Source organism: Dendrobates tinctorius, unplaced genomic scaffold (genome assembly GCF_039654945.1).
Source record: "Dendrobates tinctorius isolate UK_male_01 unplaced genomic scaffold, ASM3965494v1 ptg000064l, whole genome shotgun sequence".
Lineage (NCBI taxonomy): Eukaryota > Metazoa > Chordata > Amphibia > Anura > Dendrobatidae > Dendrobates > Dendrobates tinctorius.
The window spans coordinates 11,954,472-11,970,648 of NW_027361732.1; the positions used below are offsets into that span (position 1 = coordinate 11,954,472).

The 16,177-nt window shown below is 46.6% G+C and overlaps 1 protein-coding gene across 8 annotated transcripts in view; it reads left to right on the forward strand.

Moving 5' to 3' along the window:
• Positions 1-16,177, forward strand: part of ENOX1 (ecto-NOX disulfide-thiol exchanger 1) — an 835,160-nt gene that overhangs the window by 616,320 nt on the left and 202,663 nt on the right. For all 8 annotated transcript variants that reach the window (XM_073580298.1, XM_073580302.1, XM_073580303.1 and 5 more), the window contains one exon: positions 11,385-11,555. In XM_073580298.1, the coding sequence (XP_073436399.1) occupies positions 11,385-11,555 (171 nt within the window). The remainder of the gene's footprint in view (positions 1-11,384; positions 11,556-16,177) is intronic.

The window sequence follows — 16,177 nt, forward strand, 5'->3', positions numbered from 1 at the left end:
ATTATAGAAATACTCTTACCGGCTTCAGAATATGCTAATTACCATATTTAAGGAATAACGTTTCATTAAGCAACATTTCTTGCAAAAAAGAAAGCAGATGTTTATTGTACTTGTGCTTATTTATTGTTCTGCTTTTCGCATTCCAAACCTGTTAAAGCAGAAATGTTAAACTAATGTCAATCCAAACATAAATCAACTTTTGACTAATATATTATTAATACTATTGTGCGTGGCTCCCCAGTATGGTATCTTATTTGTAGTGTTCGAACATTATGCCCACCAATAGAAGGGTACAGTGAGTACAACTACTGAAAAAAACGTCAGATCTCTGACAACATTGCAAACTTCAGGTTAGTCACCATTTTCCATCAATTACAGATATGATTAAGGGGTCATGACTAGAAATGTGTCAACCCTAATTGTAAAGTTCGGGGTCTGTACCAAACACTTACTGTTCAAGCACGGACCCCGAACACTGACTTCACCAGGAAGTCTGTGTTACTGTTCTGGTTCGGCCCCCCCAAACATCGGGTGTTTCTTGTGCTGTTATGTGCTTGACAGCACGACAAACACTGCCTCTGATCAGCGATAAAATCATTACCGTCGTTCAGACGGTTTACATCTGGTCACTGGCGTCAGCTGATGGGGACTACTACTCCCATCAGCCTACGCCTGCTGCCGCTAATAACACCGAAAGCATGTGGCGGCTGATGGGAGTAGTCATCAGCCTGCACTCTAAATAAATAATTTTAAAAAAATGGCATAGGTTCCCCTACATTTTCGATAACCAGCCAAGCAATACTGACGGCTGCAACCCTCCGCTGTCAGCATTAGCAAGGCTGGTAATCAAGAATAGTGTGGTCCCTACGCCATATTTTTTTAATTGTTTAAGTAAATAATTAAAATGACATCATGGGACCCCCCATTTTTCACAACCAGCTAAGCTAAAGCAGACCGCTTGGGGCTGGTATTCTCAGGCTGGAAAAAGGTCATGGATATTGCCACCCAGACTAAAAACTGCAGCCCACAAATTCCTGAAAAGGGGCATCCATTAGATACGTCAATTCTTCCACTTTTTTGGCTCTTCCCACTTGCCCTGTGGCGGTGGCAAGTGGGGTTCATATTTGTAGGTTTGCTGTCAACTTTTTATTGTCCTGTGACATCAAGCCGGTGGCTTAGTAATGGACAGGCATCTATAAGATGGCTATCCATTACTAATCCTATATTTATATTGCAAATAAACACACAACAAGAATAAAGTCCTTTATTTGAAATAAAAAAAAACACCTTTTTCTTTTTTCTTTAAAAATAACTAACATAGTTATACTCATCCAGCACACATCCCATTGAAGCCATGGTCTTCTGTTAAAAAAACAAAAAACAAAAAAAAAACAAGAAAAACAACCATATCCCTCACCTGTCCGTCGTTCTGTCCTAATTCCTTTTTGAGGATAAACAATTTTCAACCTGAATGGTGCCAAGATGCAACCGTTCAGGCTGAGAACCACTGAGGAATTAGCTGCTGCGAGCATCAATGACCAGCGATGACATCATCAAATATAGTGCCGGTCACTGAGGCTGCTTTCCCTGCCAGGGCAATGAACTGTGGTGCCTTCGGTGAGATCACCACTAGCATAGTGAGAAAAAAATCTCACAGTGCAGTGCTGAGCTCAGAGAGTTCACCGGGAAAAATAAGAAATTTCTCCCAGTGAACTCACCTCTGCACCTTGACACATTTTCTCACTGTTCTAACTGTGATCTCACCGAGGTCACCACAGTTCAGGTGTCCAGCTGGGTACGCAGCCTCAGTGACCTGTGGTAACCCCGATGACGTCACCGCCAGTCACTGGAGCTGCGCACGCAGCAGCTCATTCCCCAGTGGCTCTCAGCCTGGACGGTCACATCTTGGGAAAAAAAATGGCAGGGGGACCCCTCTATTCTCGATAACCAACCTTGCTAAAGCTGACAGCTGAGGGCTCAAAAATACAGGAGAACCCACGCCTTTTTTTTTTTTTTTTAATTTATTTAGCGCGCAGGCTGATGAATACTCCCATCAGCCACACCCATTCTCGCTGTTATTGACGGCAGCAGGTGTAGGTTGATGGGAGTAGCTGCGGGCTCACACTGTCATCTGACAGCGTGGGAACCGTGGCCGGCGGGAATGATTTTAGCGCCAGTCAGAGGCAGTGTTTGCCACGCTGTCATACACATGACAGCGTGGCAAACACTGGATCTTCGGGCCCCCAATTCAAGTGAATAGGGTCCGTGTTCAGGTACTGTTCTTGTATCCGAACCAAAACTTTTTTTTAACTGTTTGGCCTGACACGAACATCCATGGGTCCGCCCATCTCTCCTCTTAACAGATATGAAACTTAGATTTTTCTTTTACTGCCATTATACTAGAACATACATTAAGGGTCAACTTTTTTTGCTTACGTTGACCTTATATGTTGTTATAAATTTAGGTATTGCTTCTGGCTTTGAGAACACTGGGTAGCACTCGATATCTCTGCCAATGCAATATCTATTAAGGTAGCTGCAAAACCCAAATACAATGTAACAACCTCTGTGGAGCTCAAGTTGAGATAGTTGATCTTCACATTAAATAAATGCAATATTATTATGATTTGTAGTAACTTGTGATGCTGTTCTTTCCTTGTCTTTCAATTAGTGTAGCGCACGGCAACACCTGCCGGTTAGTCCGGTGGAGACTTACACTATTGTTCAAAAGTTTAGGGTCACTTAGAAATGTCCTTATTTTTTTTAAAAGAAAGCACAGTTTTCTTCCAATGAAGCTATCATTAAATGATTCCGAAATACACTCTATACATTGTTAATGTGGTAAATGACTAGCTGCAAACCTCTGGTTTGTAATGCAATGTCTTCATAGGTGTGTAGATTTCTGTTATGATTGGGTCACCGAGGAGGAAAACAAGACCAAGCTAAGCCACAGAAAACCAGAGAGGTTGGTAACTAAGCGGATTGCAGACCCCTGATCCTATCCACACAACTAGCAGTAGCCGTGGAGCGTACCTACGATGATTCTAGACGCCTCGACACAGCCGGAGAACTAAATAAGCCTAAAGCAAGAAAAGGGGAAATCTAAACTGCCCCAGAGCAGACCCCAAAGGAATAAATAGCCCCCAAACATATATTGTCGGTGAGACAAGATGAAAACACAAGCACAGGTAGGAAAATAGGCTGAGCAAATGATGGGGTCCTGTTATGAGTTCATTTTCCCTTCACCATTGAGGTCTGATGAACTCCCTCTTCTGGTGAAGGAAGGTAGTGAGGCTGATTACCAAGCACCTGAGCTGGGAGAGGATGACTGGGCGACGGGGATCTCTGACTGGATATAAGGCAGCTGACGCCCTTCTGCCTCGCTGGTGATTTCTCTGTGGAATTCTAGGAGACCAGTCTGATTCCTGCTCCTCAAAAGCTAAGTTTTCTGCTTTGCTTTTTTGCATTTGTGTTTTGTTTTAATTTGCCTTGCTTTTCTGGATTCTGCCATTCCCTGCTGGGGTGAGCTGAATTCCTTTTTTGTCGGTTTGCTCTGTCTTCAGAAAATACCTGAGTACTGACATAGTCTTTTTGAAGCCTAGCGTCTTCAGGGCCTTTTTCCCTGTCAGTCTGTTGGCTCTTATTTTGATAGGGTTTTTCGCGGATTGCAGACAGCAGCTTTCCTATCCTGTCCTATCTAGTTAGCTTGGGCCCCATCATTTGCTCAGTCTATCTTTCTATCTGTGTTAGTGTTTTTTCTTCTTGCTTCACCGTCATTATATGTTGGGGGCTGCCTATTGCTTTGGGGTCTGCTCTGGGGCAGTTTAGATTTCCCTTTCTGTCTTTAGGCTAGGCAGTTCTCCGGCTGTGATCGAGGGGTCTGCGGCATCGTAGGAACCCCCCACGGCTACTGCTAGTTGTTGTTGATAGGTTCAGGGGTCTGCAATCCGATAGCTGCCAACTTCTCTGGTTTTCTGGACTTAGCTAGCATATCTGTTTTTGCCTCCTACGGTGACTCATTCATAACAGGGTCCACACTAACTAGAAAGGACAGGAAAGGAAAGACACTGTCTGCAATCACGCAAAAAACCCTGCAAAAATGTCCAGCACTTCTGATAGCAAAAAACTCTGAAGTCACTAGACTTCACCCACTATATCAGCACTCTGGCATATTCTGAAAGCAGAGCAAAAAGAGGCCAATCTAATAAGGGACAAAAAACAAACTGGCACAAACAGTAACATAAGGATGGAAATTCAGCACAGCCCCAGCCGGGGCTGGCTGACCACACAAAGCTGAATAGACAAAACCAAATCAAATGTGAACAATAGCAAAGAACACTTAGCTTGAGCATGCAGGGACTGAACTGGAAGCTAAGACCTCAGGAGGCAGGAAAAATCACCAGCAGGGATAGAGAGAGTCGGCTGTCTTAAATCCAGTCTGAGACTCCAGATGTCCAATCGTCGTCCTCATTATCAGGTGGCAGGCCTCTGTCAATTAGATCAGCTCCATTACCTCCTGTAACCACCAGAGGGAGCCCAGAAAGAGAACTTGCGACTCCTCTGTCAATACAACCAGCTCCACTACCTTCACTAGCAACCAGAGGTAGGCCAGAAAGTGAATTCACAACAGTACCCCCCCACTTGAGGAGGGGTCACCGAACCCTCATCCATGCCACCAGGCCGATCAGGATAGGCCCGCTGAAAAGCACGAACCAATCTATCCGCATGAATGTCAGAAGCAGAGACCCAAGAATTCTCCTCCTGGCCATAACCCTTCCATTTGACCAAGTACTGGAGTCTCCGTCTAGCCAAACGAGAATCAAATATTTTCTCTACCTCATATTCCACGTTGCCTTTAACCAATACAGGGTCAGGAGGTGCCGCCATAGGAACTACTGGCTCAACAAACCTCTTCAACAGAGATTTAAGAAACACGTTATGGATCTTAAACGTAACTGGAAGAGCCAATCAAAAAGATACAGGATTAAGAATCGCCAAAATCTTATAAGGTCCAATAAATCTTGGCTTGAACTTTGGAGACGCAACCTTCATAGAAATATTCTTTGACGACAACCAAACCATATCACCCACCTTAAACCGGGGACCAATGGTCCTATGCCGGTTGGAAAACCGCTGGGCTTTTTACTGAGAGAGGGACAACTTATCCACCACTTGGTCCCAAATCTGCTGCATTCTCTCTACCACAGTGTCCACACTTGGGCAGGTCGAAAATTCCACTTGCCCTGAAGAAAATCGAGGATGAAACCCAAAGTCACAGAAAAAGGGCGACATCAAAGTGGCAGAACTAGCTCTAATGTTTAGCGCGTATTCGGCCAATGGCAAATATGAGACCCAGTCATCCTGATCAGCAGATATAAAACATCTCAAATAGGGCTCCAAAGTCTGGTTTGTTCTCTGTCTACCCATTGGTCTGAGGATGAAACGCAGAGGAGAAAGATAGCTGAATTCCCAAATTGGAACAAAAAGTTCTCCAAAATCTGGAAACAAACTGGACTCCTCTGTCCGTCACGATGTTCTCAGGAATCCCGTGCAACCGAACCACCTGTTGTAAAAACAAGGGCACCAGCTCTGAAGAAGATGGCAACTTTGGGAGTGGTACAAGATGGACCATCTTAGAAAATCTATCACAAATCACCCAGATAAGTCATTCTCTGAGAGACAGGAAGATCAGAAATAAAATCCATTGAGATATGGGTCCATGGCCTCTTGGGCACCGGCAGGGGCATCAACAACCCACTAGAACGAGAACAGGGTTTAGACCAAGAACAAGTCTCCCAGGACTGCACAAAATTCCTGACATCACGAGATAAGGCAGGCCACCAAAAAGACCGACTCACCAAATCTCTGGTACCAAAAATACCTGGATGACCAGCCAACGCAGAGCAATGAATTTCAGACATCACTCTCTTCCTCCACTGGTCAGGGACATACATTTTTCCCATAGGACAACGCTCAGGTTTGTCCTTCTGAAATTCCTCCAGGGCATGTCTCAAATCGGGCGAGATGACGGAAAGAACTACCCCCTCACCTAAGATGGCAGTAGGCTCGGTCACAACAAGAGAATCCGCAAAGAAACTCCTAGAAAGGGCGTCCGCCTTAACATTCTTAGTGCCCAGAAGAAAAGAGACCACAAAATTAAAACGTGTGAAAAACAAGGCCCATCTAGCCTGTCTAGGATTCAAGCGTTTGGCTGACTCCAGATAAATCAAATTCTTGTGATCGGTGAGGACCACAATTTGATTTCTAGCTCCCTCCAACCAATGTCTCCACTCTTCAAATGCCCATTTCATGGCCAACAATTCCCGATTCCCCACGTCATAGTTGCGTTCAGATGGGGAGAATTTTTGAGAAAAGAAGGCACAGGGATTCATTTTAGAAGTCACCGGATCTTTTAGGGACAAAACAGCTCCTGCACCAATCTCAGAAGCATCTACCTCCACCTGAAATGGAAGTGAGACATCAGGTTGCCGTAGAACCGGAGCAGAGGTGAATCTCCGCTTATGCTCCTGAAATGCCGAGACAGCCTCTGGAGACCAATTCACCACATCAGCGCCCTTCTTGGTCAGATCAGTCAGTGGTTTGACAATACCAGAAAAATTACCTAAAAATTTACAATAGAAATTAGCAAAACCCAAAAACTTCTGGAGAGCCTTTAAAGAAGTGGGCTGAACCCAATCATAAATGGCCTGTACCTTGGCCAGGTCCATTTCAATAGCTGACGGAGACAAAATCCCAAAAATGAAATCCTCTGTACACCAAAGAGGCATTTCAGTCCCTTAACATACAGGGAATTTTCCCTCAAAATCCGGAACACAGTCCGGACATGTTCCACATGAGAATCCCAATCACTGGAAAAGATCAAAATATCATCCAGATAGATGATCAAAAATGTATCCACAAAGTCCCAGAAAATATAATTCATAAAGGATTGGAAGACAGAAGGGGCATTAGTGAGCCCAAAAGGCATCACCGGGTACTCAAAATGTCCCTCTGGAGTATTAAACACAGTCTTCCATTCATCCCCGTGTTTGATGCGAATAAGATTATACGCCCCCCCGAGGTCAAGCTTGGTAAACCAGCAGGCACTTTTAACTCTGGAAAATCAGAAATCAGGGGTAACGGGTACTGATATTTAACCGTGATGTGTTAAGGGAACGATAGTCAATACAAGGCCTTAATGAACCATCTTTCTTGGTCACAAAAAAAACAGCACCTAAGGGTGAAGAGGATGGTCTAACATGACCCTTCTCCAACGACTCCTTGATATAAGATCGCATAGCATCATGTTCGGGTACTGATAAGTTGAAAAGCCGACCCTTGGGAAATTTACACCCGGTCATCAACTCAATTGCACAGTCATAACTCCTATGAGGAGGCAAAGACGCAGACTTACTCACTAAATACATCAGAAAAATCAGCCAAATAATCAGGAATATCATGAGACTGGGGAGAGGTGGAGAAAACAGGAGTGTCACTAAGAACACACTGACAACCCCAACTCATCACAGACACAGATTTCCAATCCAAAACAGGATTATGAGTTTGCAACCAGAGAAAACCCAGAACAATAGTATCATGCAAATTGTGCAGCACCAAAAATTTACAATTTTCTTGGTGGTCCGGGGCGACCCGCATTATCACCTGGGTCCAAAACTGGGGGTTATTCTCCACCAAAGGAGTATCATCAATACCCCTCAAAGGAATAGGCGTCCGCAGGGGGATCATGGGAAAACCACAACGTTTAGCAAAGTCCAAATCCATCAGATTCAAAGCTGCTCCTGAATCCACAAAAGCCTTAGCTGAAAATGTGGATAAGGAGCAGATCAGAGTAATTGCCAAAAGGAACTTAGGTTGTACACTGCCCACAGCAAATGTGTGTGCAAAACGTTTCTCTCGTTTAGGGCAGACAGAAATAGTATGAGAGGCGTCTCCACAGGAAAAACACAGCTTATTACACCTTCTAAACTCCTGACGTTGCCCCCTAGACAAAACCCTATCACATTGCATGGGTTCAGACGTTTGTTCAAAAGGCGGCAACGCCTCTCGTGTAGTTTTACGTTCACGTAAACGCCGATCAACTTGAATGGCTAATGCCATAGAATCATCAAGACCAGAGGGAACAGGAAATCCCACCATAACATCTTTTGTGGTCTCTGATAAACCCTTCCAAAAGAGAGCTGCTAAGGCACTGTCATTCCATGTAGTAAAAACCGCCCACTTTCGGAATTTTTGACCGTATAACTCTGCAGAATCCTGACCCTGGTTCAATGCCAATAGGGTTTTCTCAGCTTGATCAATAGCATTAGGTTCATCATACAACAACCCCAAGGCTTGAAAAAATGCGTCCACATTAGTCAGAATAGGATTTCCAGGTGTCAGAGAAAAAGCCCAATCCTGGGGATCGCCGCGCAGCAAGGAGATGACAATTTTAACCTGCTGCACAGAGTTCCCCGATGAGGTAGACTTCAAGGCAAGAAATAATTTACAATTATTCTTAAAAGTCAAAAATTTAGACCGATCCCCAGAAAACATCCTACAGCCCCAGAGAAAAAGAGAAAAAAATACATAAAAAAAATTCTGACACTTTTTTTTTTACAATTCTCTCCTGCTTTTGAGTACCCTAGAATCTGCGGTTTAGGCTGGTGATTCTGTCATGATTGGGTCACCGAGGAGGAAAACAAGACCATAATAAGCCACAGAAAACCAGAGAGGTTGGTAACTAAGTGGATTCTATCCACACAACTAGCAGTAGCCGTGGAGCATACCTACGATGATTCTAGATGCCTCGACACAGCCGGAGAACTAAATAAGCCTAAAGCAAGAAAAGGGGAAATCTAAACTGACCCAGAGCAGACCCCAAAAGGAAAAAATAGCCCCCAAACATATATTGTCGGTGAGACAAGATGACAACACAAACACCGGTAGGAAAATAGGCTGAGCAAACGATGGGGCCCACACTAACTAGAAAAGACAGGAAAGGAAAGACACTGTCTGCAATCACGCAAAAAACCCTGCAAAAATGTCCAACACTTCTGATAGCAAAAAACTCTGAAGTAACTAGACTTCACCCACTATATCAGCACTCTGGCATATTCTGAAAGCAGAGCAAAAAGAGGCCAATCTAATAAGGGACAAAAAACAAACTGGCACAAAACAGTAACATAAGGATGGAAATTCAGCACAGCCCAAGTCGGGGCTGGCTGACCACACAAAACTCAATAGACAAAACCAAATCAAATGTGAACAATAGCAAAGAACACTTAGCTTGAGCATGCAGGGACTGAACTGGAAACTAAGACCTCAGGAGGCAGGAAAAATCACCAGCAGGGATAGACTGAGTCGGCTGTCTTAAATCTAGTCAGAGACTCCAGATGTCCAATCGTCATCCTCATTATCAGGTGGCAGGCCTCTGTCAATTAGATCAGCTCCATTACCTCCTCTAACCACCAGAGGGAGCCCGGAAAGAGAACTCGCGACTCCTCTGTCAATACAACCAGCTCCACTACCTTCACTAGCAACCAGAGGTAGGCCAGAAAGTGAATTCACAACAGAGGCCCATTTCCAACAACCATCACCACAGTGTTCTTATGGTACTTTGTGTTTGCTAACTGTGTAAGAAGGCTAATGGATGGTTAGAATACCCTTGAAAGCCCTTGTGCAAGTATGTTAGCATAGCTGAAAACAGTTTGGCTGATTAGAGAATCTATAAACCTGATCTTTCTTTCAGCTAATTGAGAATCTGGAGCATTACATTTGTTGGTTCCATTAAACTCTCAAAATGGCCAGAAAAAAGGAACTTTCATTTGAAACTCTACAGTCTTTTCTTGTTGTTAGATATGAAGGCTATTCCATGCAAGAAATTGCCAAGAAACTGAAGATTTCCTACAGACGAGACACAAACAGGCTCTAACCAGAGTAGAAAGAGCAAAACTGAGCAACAAGACAAGTACATTAGAGTGTGTAGTTTGATAAATCGACACCTCACAGGTCCTCAACTAGCAGCTTCATTAAATAGTACAGCTGGCCTTCAGGGCAGTGTGGCAAAGAAAAAGCCATATCTGAGCCTGGCTAATAGAAAAGATTAATATGGGCAAAAGAACACAGACATTGGACAGAGGAAGATTGGTAAAAAGTGTTATGGGCAGACGAATCCAAATTTTAGGTGTTTGGGTCACACAGAAGAACATTTGTGAAACGCAGAACAACTGAAAAGATGCCAGAAGAGTGCCTGACACCATCTGTCAAGCATGGTGGAGGTAATATGATGGTCTGGGGTTGCTTTGGTGCTGGTAAAGTGGGAGATTTGTACAAGGTAAAAGGGATTTGTATAAGGAAGGCTATCACTCCATTTTGCAACGTCATGCCATACCCTGTGGACAACGCTTGATTGGAATCAGTTTCATCCTACAACAGGACAATGACCCAAAGCACACCTCCAAAGTATGCAAGAACTATTTAGGGAAGAAGCAGGCAGCTGGTATTCTATCTGTAATGGAGTGGCCAGCGCTGTCACCAGATCTCAACCACGTTGAGCTGTTGTGGGAGCAGCTTGACCGTATGGTTTGCAAAAAGTGCCCATCAAGCCAAACCAATTTGTGGGAGGGGCTTCTGGAAGCATGGGGTGAAATTTCTCCAGATTACCTCAGCAAATTAACTGCTAGAATGCCAAAGGTCTGCAATGCTGTAATTGCTGCAAAGGGAGCATTCTGTGACGAAAGCAAAGTTTGAAGGAGAAAATTATGATTTCAAATAAAAATCTTTTTTTCAAACCTTGTCAATGTCTGGACTGGATTTTAAATTCATTTGGCAACTCATTTGATTAATAAAAGTATGAGTTTTCATGGAAAACACAAAATTGGTGACCGCAAACTTTTGAACGATAGTGTATATATAAGAAAATATGCCTTATTGTAATGAAGTCCAGGGTAAATAGCTTGCTAGCCCTAGAGTCCTTGCAGAACTAGAGAAAACCTGTGTTACGCATTTCAGGACAGAGCAGTAACTGGACCCTCCTGTGTATTCCCATGGAGGGCATTCAAGGTAAAGAAACTGTCTCTATGAAGAAATGAGACAATGTGAGAAAGCTGGGCCAAAGCAAACAACTGGAGTGGAGAAGCTGATGGTTTTCTTGGTGTCTGCTTTCGGATGTCTGTAGCAGCTATTTGATTTTATGTTTTTTAATTACATAGCTTCCCCTTTGATTTCCCTGCACAGTGTTTACAAGCTTTTCTGCCGCCAATGAGTAAATGGCGTATAACGCATAGGGAAGGTCCGCAACTCCCCAAATGTTTTGCGTTGAGAAATTAAATCATTTTGATTATGTCTTTTTATGTCTAAGGTGTTGCTGTTTTGCTTGTTTGCAGACTCTCTCTGCGTACCAGGGTTTGATCCAAACCTAAGTATGATGACTGGCATTACTCCAATCAATCCAATGATGGCTGGCATGGGACTTTTACCACCTCCACTTACACAACTGCCTATTGTGAAAGAAATTATCCACTGTAAAAGCTGTACCCTCTTCCCTCAAAACCCAAGTAAGTACCATAGTAAAACTGCTGTGAGCCTGCGATTTGCACCCATTTGTTATTTATCCTATTTTGCACCTAGAAGGATGGGCCAAAAAAATACAGTACTCCGTTTTGTTCAGCTGTATTCAGTAGCATAACCTTGAAACCAGTGCCTCTAGAGGAGAAATGAAGCATTACATTGTGCTTATTACAAGGAATAGACATTTACCCTAAAATACAATAAACTACTAGTGGTGACCTACTAAAATTGCATTGAAAATGGTCTTGTCAGGAGCGGTGGTCTTCTCAAAGGAGAAACTAGTCTGCATATTATATGATGGAACTGAAAATCCATCCTTGGAAATCAAACATTTTTTTTTCTCACTGTTGGATTTTGGTTTGGCTAGCGACTATTTCAGATAAATGCTTTCCTTTTTCTGTGCATCATATCTTGGATCAGTACAAGGGGGTTGGAGCAGTTTACCAAGCCTCCTTGACTCACTGAGCATATATGTACACATGTATGTACATTCTGCTTTCTTTATACTGTGCAGAGCAAGACACCTAAGCATTTGATAATCGCTCCTGCTTGTCGTGCTACATTCATTCTTATGCTCTCTGACGGTATGTACATTAATGTGAGTGCCATGAATCCTTTCCTAAGAGCCCAGAATCATTTTTTTCCCTTGGGCAGAGTGAGATAAAATTATTTCGCTCCTTCATTGTCTGTGTCCCCTCTGCATGATATGCAGTCCTGCCAGCTGACTTCATCTGTCACAGTCTGACTCAGCCAAGATGGTCTTTCTTCAGACTGAGCGCCATGGCTCCAGTTTAATATTCATTGATGCAGTCTTTGCTTTTCTCAGGGTGATTTAAGCCCCACTCTGATGCATCACATTTAAGTATTCATGAGCTACTGTAACTCTTTATTTTCCGTACAATGTTGCGTTCTAGATACTTTAACTAAGTTGAAACTTTGGCTACAGGAAAGCCATATGTACTCATGTACATTATCTGTGTATAGAAATGCACTATTGCCCAAAATGTTTCTCTTCTGTTATTTATTTACCGTATTTTTCAGACTATAGGACGCGCTTTTTTCCTCCAAAATTGGGGGGAAAGTGTGGGGTGCGCCTTCTGGTATGGATGTAACATGTGGGGAGGGAACAGCGGCGGAGTGGGATCGCACTCGCAGGAGGCAGGAAAATGTCTCCGCTGCAGGAATCTGGCGCAGGGGAAACCACGTGGTCCCGATGCTTAAAGTGAAGGAATATTCATTAGCCGCTTCCCTACCACCTGTCAGCGCCGAGCAGTGAGCGGGGAGCAGCAAATGAATATTCCTTCACTTAAATAGCAGACCCACATGGTTTCCCCAGCGCCAGATTCCTGCAGCGGCTGGGGAGATGTGTGTCCGATGGAGGAGGAGGCAGGAGCAGGATGCCACAGGAGGGATCGCCTCATTCCTGATAGCACAGCGCTGGCTGATGCTGAGTGCTCCTGAATAGGACCTGTGTGACGTAATGAAGAGGCCGGGCTGGAGCATCACATGACCGCTTAGAGCCCTCGCTCTTCACGATGTCATCACAGGTCCTGCAGACACCGCACTAGAAACAATGCCTGTGGTGAGGTAAGGGAAGGGGGCTCTTTGCTGTCATGTGCCCTTCTCTAACTCACCACAGGTCCTGTAAGCTGTAGAGATACTTTTGGTTTTCTAGCGTGTCTGGCTGGCTGCAGGACCTGCACTTATGTGAGCACAGCCTGTACAAGTAAGAAATAAAAGTTTATTAATTACAACACATAAAAATGCACTGTGCCACTCCTGTGGTGAACTATAACTCCCAGCATGCCATCAGATCTCCAGGACATGCTGGGAGTTATAGTTCTCCCATGGGTTCTTAAAGCAGCACTCCATTTTCAGTGCTGGAGTGGTGCTTTAAATATAAACCCTGTGCCCCCATTTTTATACTCACCCTCCAGCATCTTCATATAGTACTTTACAGACACCACAATGGTCTCGCAGCACCATCTTCTACCCGTAGCTTTCAACATAATAACATACTATCTGTATATATAATCATCTTATTCTGTCTGTCTGTAACCGAAATCCCATGTCATACATACCAGGAAAGGGGGGTGAGGGGGACCACGAATACCAGGAAAGGGGGGTGAGGGTGACCATACATACCAGCAAAGGGTGTTGAGGGGGACCATGCATACCAGGAAAGGTGGGTATGGGGGACCACGCATACCAGGAAAGGGGGGTGAGGGTGACCATACATACCAGTAAAGGGGGGTGAGGGGGACCATGCATAAGAGGAAAGGGGGGTGAGGGAAACCATGCATACACGGAAAGGGGGGAGGGGACCATGCATACCAGGAAAGGGGGTTGAGGGTAACCATGCATACCAGCAAAGGTGGGGGGAGGGGGACCATGCATACCAGGAAAGGGGGGTGAGGGTAACCATGCATTCCAGCAAAGGGGGGTCAGGGGACCATGCATACCAGGAAAGGGGGTTGAGGGGGACCATGCACACCAGGAAAGGGGGGGTGAGGGGGACCATGCATACTAGGAAAGGGGGGTGAGGGTGACCATACATACCAGCAAAGGGGGGTGAGGGGACCATGCATACTAGGAAAGGGAGGTAGGGGGGACCATGCATACCAGGAAAGGGGCGTGAGGGGACCATGCATACCAGGAAAGAGGGGTGAGAGGACCATGCATACCAGGAAAGGCGGGTGAGGGGACCATGCATACCAGGAAAGGGGGTGAGAGTGTGGGGAAGGTGACTTGACAGGCAGACTTGACTGGTAGTAGGAGGGGACGGTATGTGCTCTAGAGACGGAGATTGACAGGTTAGAAGGGTGACAGCTGAGAAAGTGGATAGGAGAGTGCACTACTGAGAAATGACCACAAGATGGCAGGGGAGAGTTGTTTTGGACTTTACAACGGCTTATGGCTCGAGAAATGCACAGTCATGGGGGGCGGGGAGATAGGAGCCCGGGAGGGAAATTCCCCTGTAAGGGAGGCGATAAATAGAAGAAGGCGGGGCTCTGATTTAGTCAGTCCCGGGAGGAGCTCGACAGAAGATTTGGAACGGAAGTCAGAAACGGAGCTTGACCGGGGGACTGACGGGAGAAGACAGTCAGGGGGGTGGTCCTGACACGACATACCGCAGGACAGACGAGGCGGTGGGTCGGACACGACGTACCGCAGGACAAGTGAGACCCCGGGAGTACCGACTGGACAACGACCTCAGGCAGGTGAAGTGCTGGGGGTAGATTGGTCTAGGACATCCCCCAGTGAAAGATCCGCGAGGTGCGTTACTGTGACTGGGAACGAAGGCACAGGTACCCGGGCCTGGAAGCAGTGTGGAGAAGCTGCGGTGCGTGTTGGGTGGTCATCAGGAGGACGACGAAATAAACCTGGAACTGTTACAACTGGATTCTGTCTCCGTCTCGTCTTTGCCTCGTCTGGTAAGCAGCGGTCCACCCCCCAATCCCGGCCCCTACCACATTTGGCGTAGTCGGCAGGATCGCCGCCGCTAATACGACACACTCCGCCGCAGGCCTGCGTTTGAGGAACCTAGAAGGACGTGGACTGTTCCTCTGTGGATTACAAATGCCTGTGGATTACAAATTGGGGATGCTGTTTCGGATCTGCGTTGCCAACAGAGGATCCAAAGCGGCACCAGATTCCGTCCAATATGTCGGTGGTACTCCAGTGCTGGGAAGAGTCCCGGGCATTTGCAGTCGTTTTGGATGGACTGGGGCACCCTCCAACGTACCCCTGGGGGGAGCGGTGTGTGTCTGGAGGCTGCCGCCCCTCCATACTGGACCCAGCCACCTGGGTGGAGAAGTCGTCCACCGTCCCACCCAGGGGCGAGAGTGGCCAGGAAGAGAAGGCTGGCTGCGGCTGCTTGGCACCATTCGACTGTTGCCCACCGGGCGGGATGCGACACTGCAGTTGCCGTGGCTTCTGACGCCTGGAGTGGCAATGGTGATCGAGTCTCGCTGGGAGACCAGCTTCTTGGAGTCACGGACAGTCCTCCAGACTTCGGGCGGAGAAGAGGAGCGATGGCGGGCCCCGCGGGAGCAGCCGCCGAAGACCCCACCGGGAAGCCTCCCCGCGGGATCCCCGAGCCTGGAGGCTAGCCCTGCCGGACGGCGGGGTGAAGAACGGAGGCTGCAGGAGGAGCCGCTGGATGATGGGTCGGAGGCCGTGGCACCGGGGAAGGTGAGAGTTCCCCCGGCTCTGCCGGCAGCTCCGCAAGTGGCCCCCACCACTCGGCCGCAGCGCGCGGCCTCCTGTGCTCCTGGAAGCCTGGCGGCGGAGGGCTCTGTGGCCTCTGCCGGGCTGATCGATGCCCCTGTTCCTCTCCTCGAGCTACCCCACCCGGTGGCACCATGTCCGGTGTCGCCGGTGTGGAACCGTCACGTCCCTGAACCATCCCGCCCGGCGGTGCCACGTCCTGTGTCGCCGGTGTGGAGCCAGCCCGCGCTCGACGCTGCTGCGGTCCACCTGTCAGCGGCGGCCCCGTCCTTGAACCCGGCCGCTACTCCGGACCCGTCTAAAACTCCAGTTGCGGCCTGCCCTGCGGCCGCATCTGCGACACCACCGGAGTTGGCCGTGGCCTGCTTGTCGGGCTCTG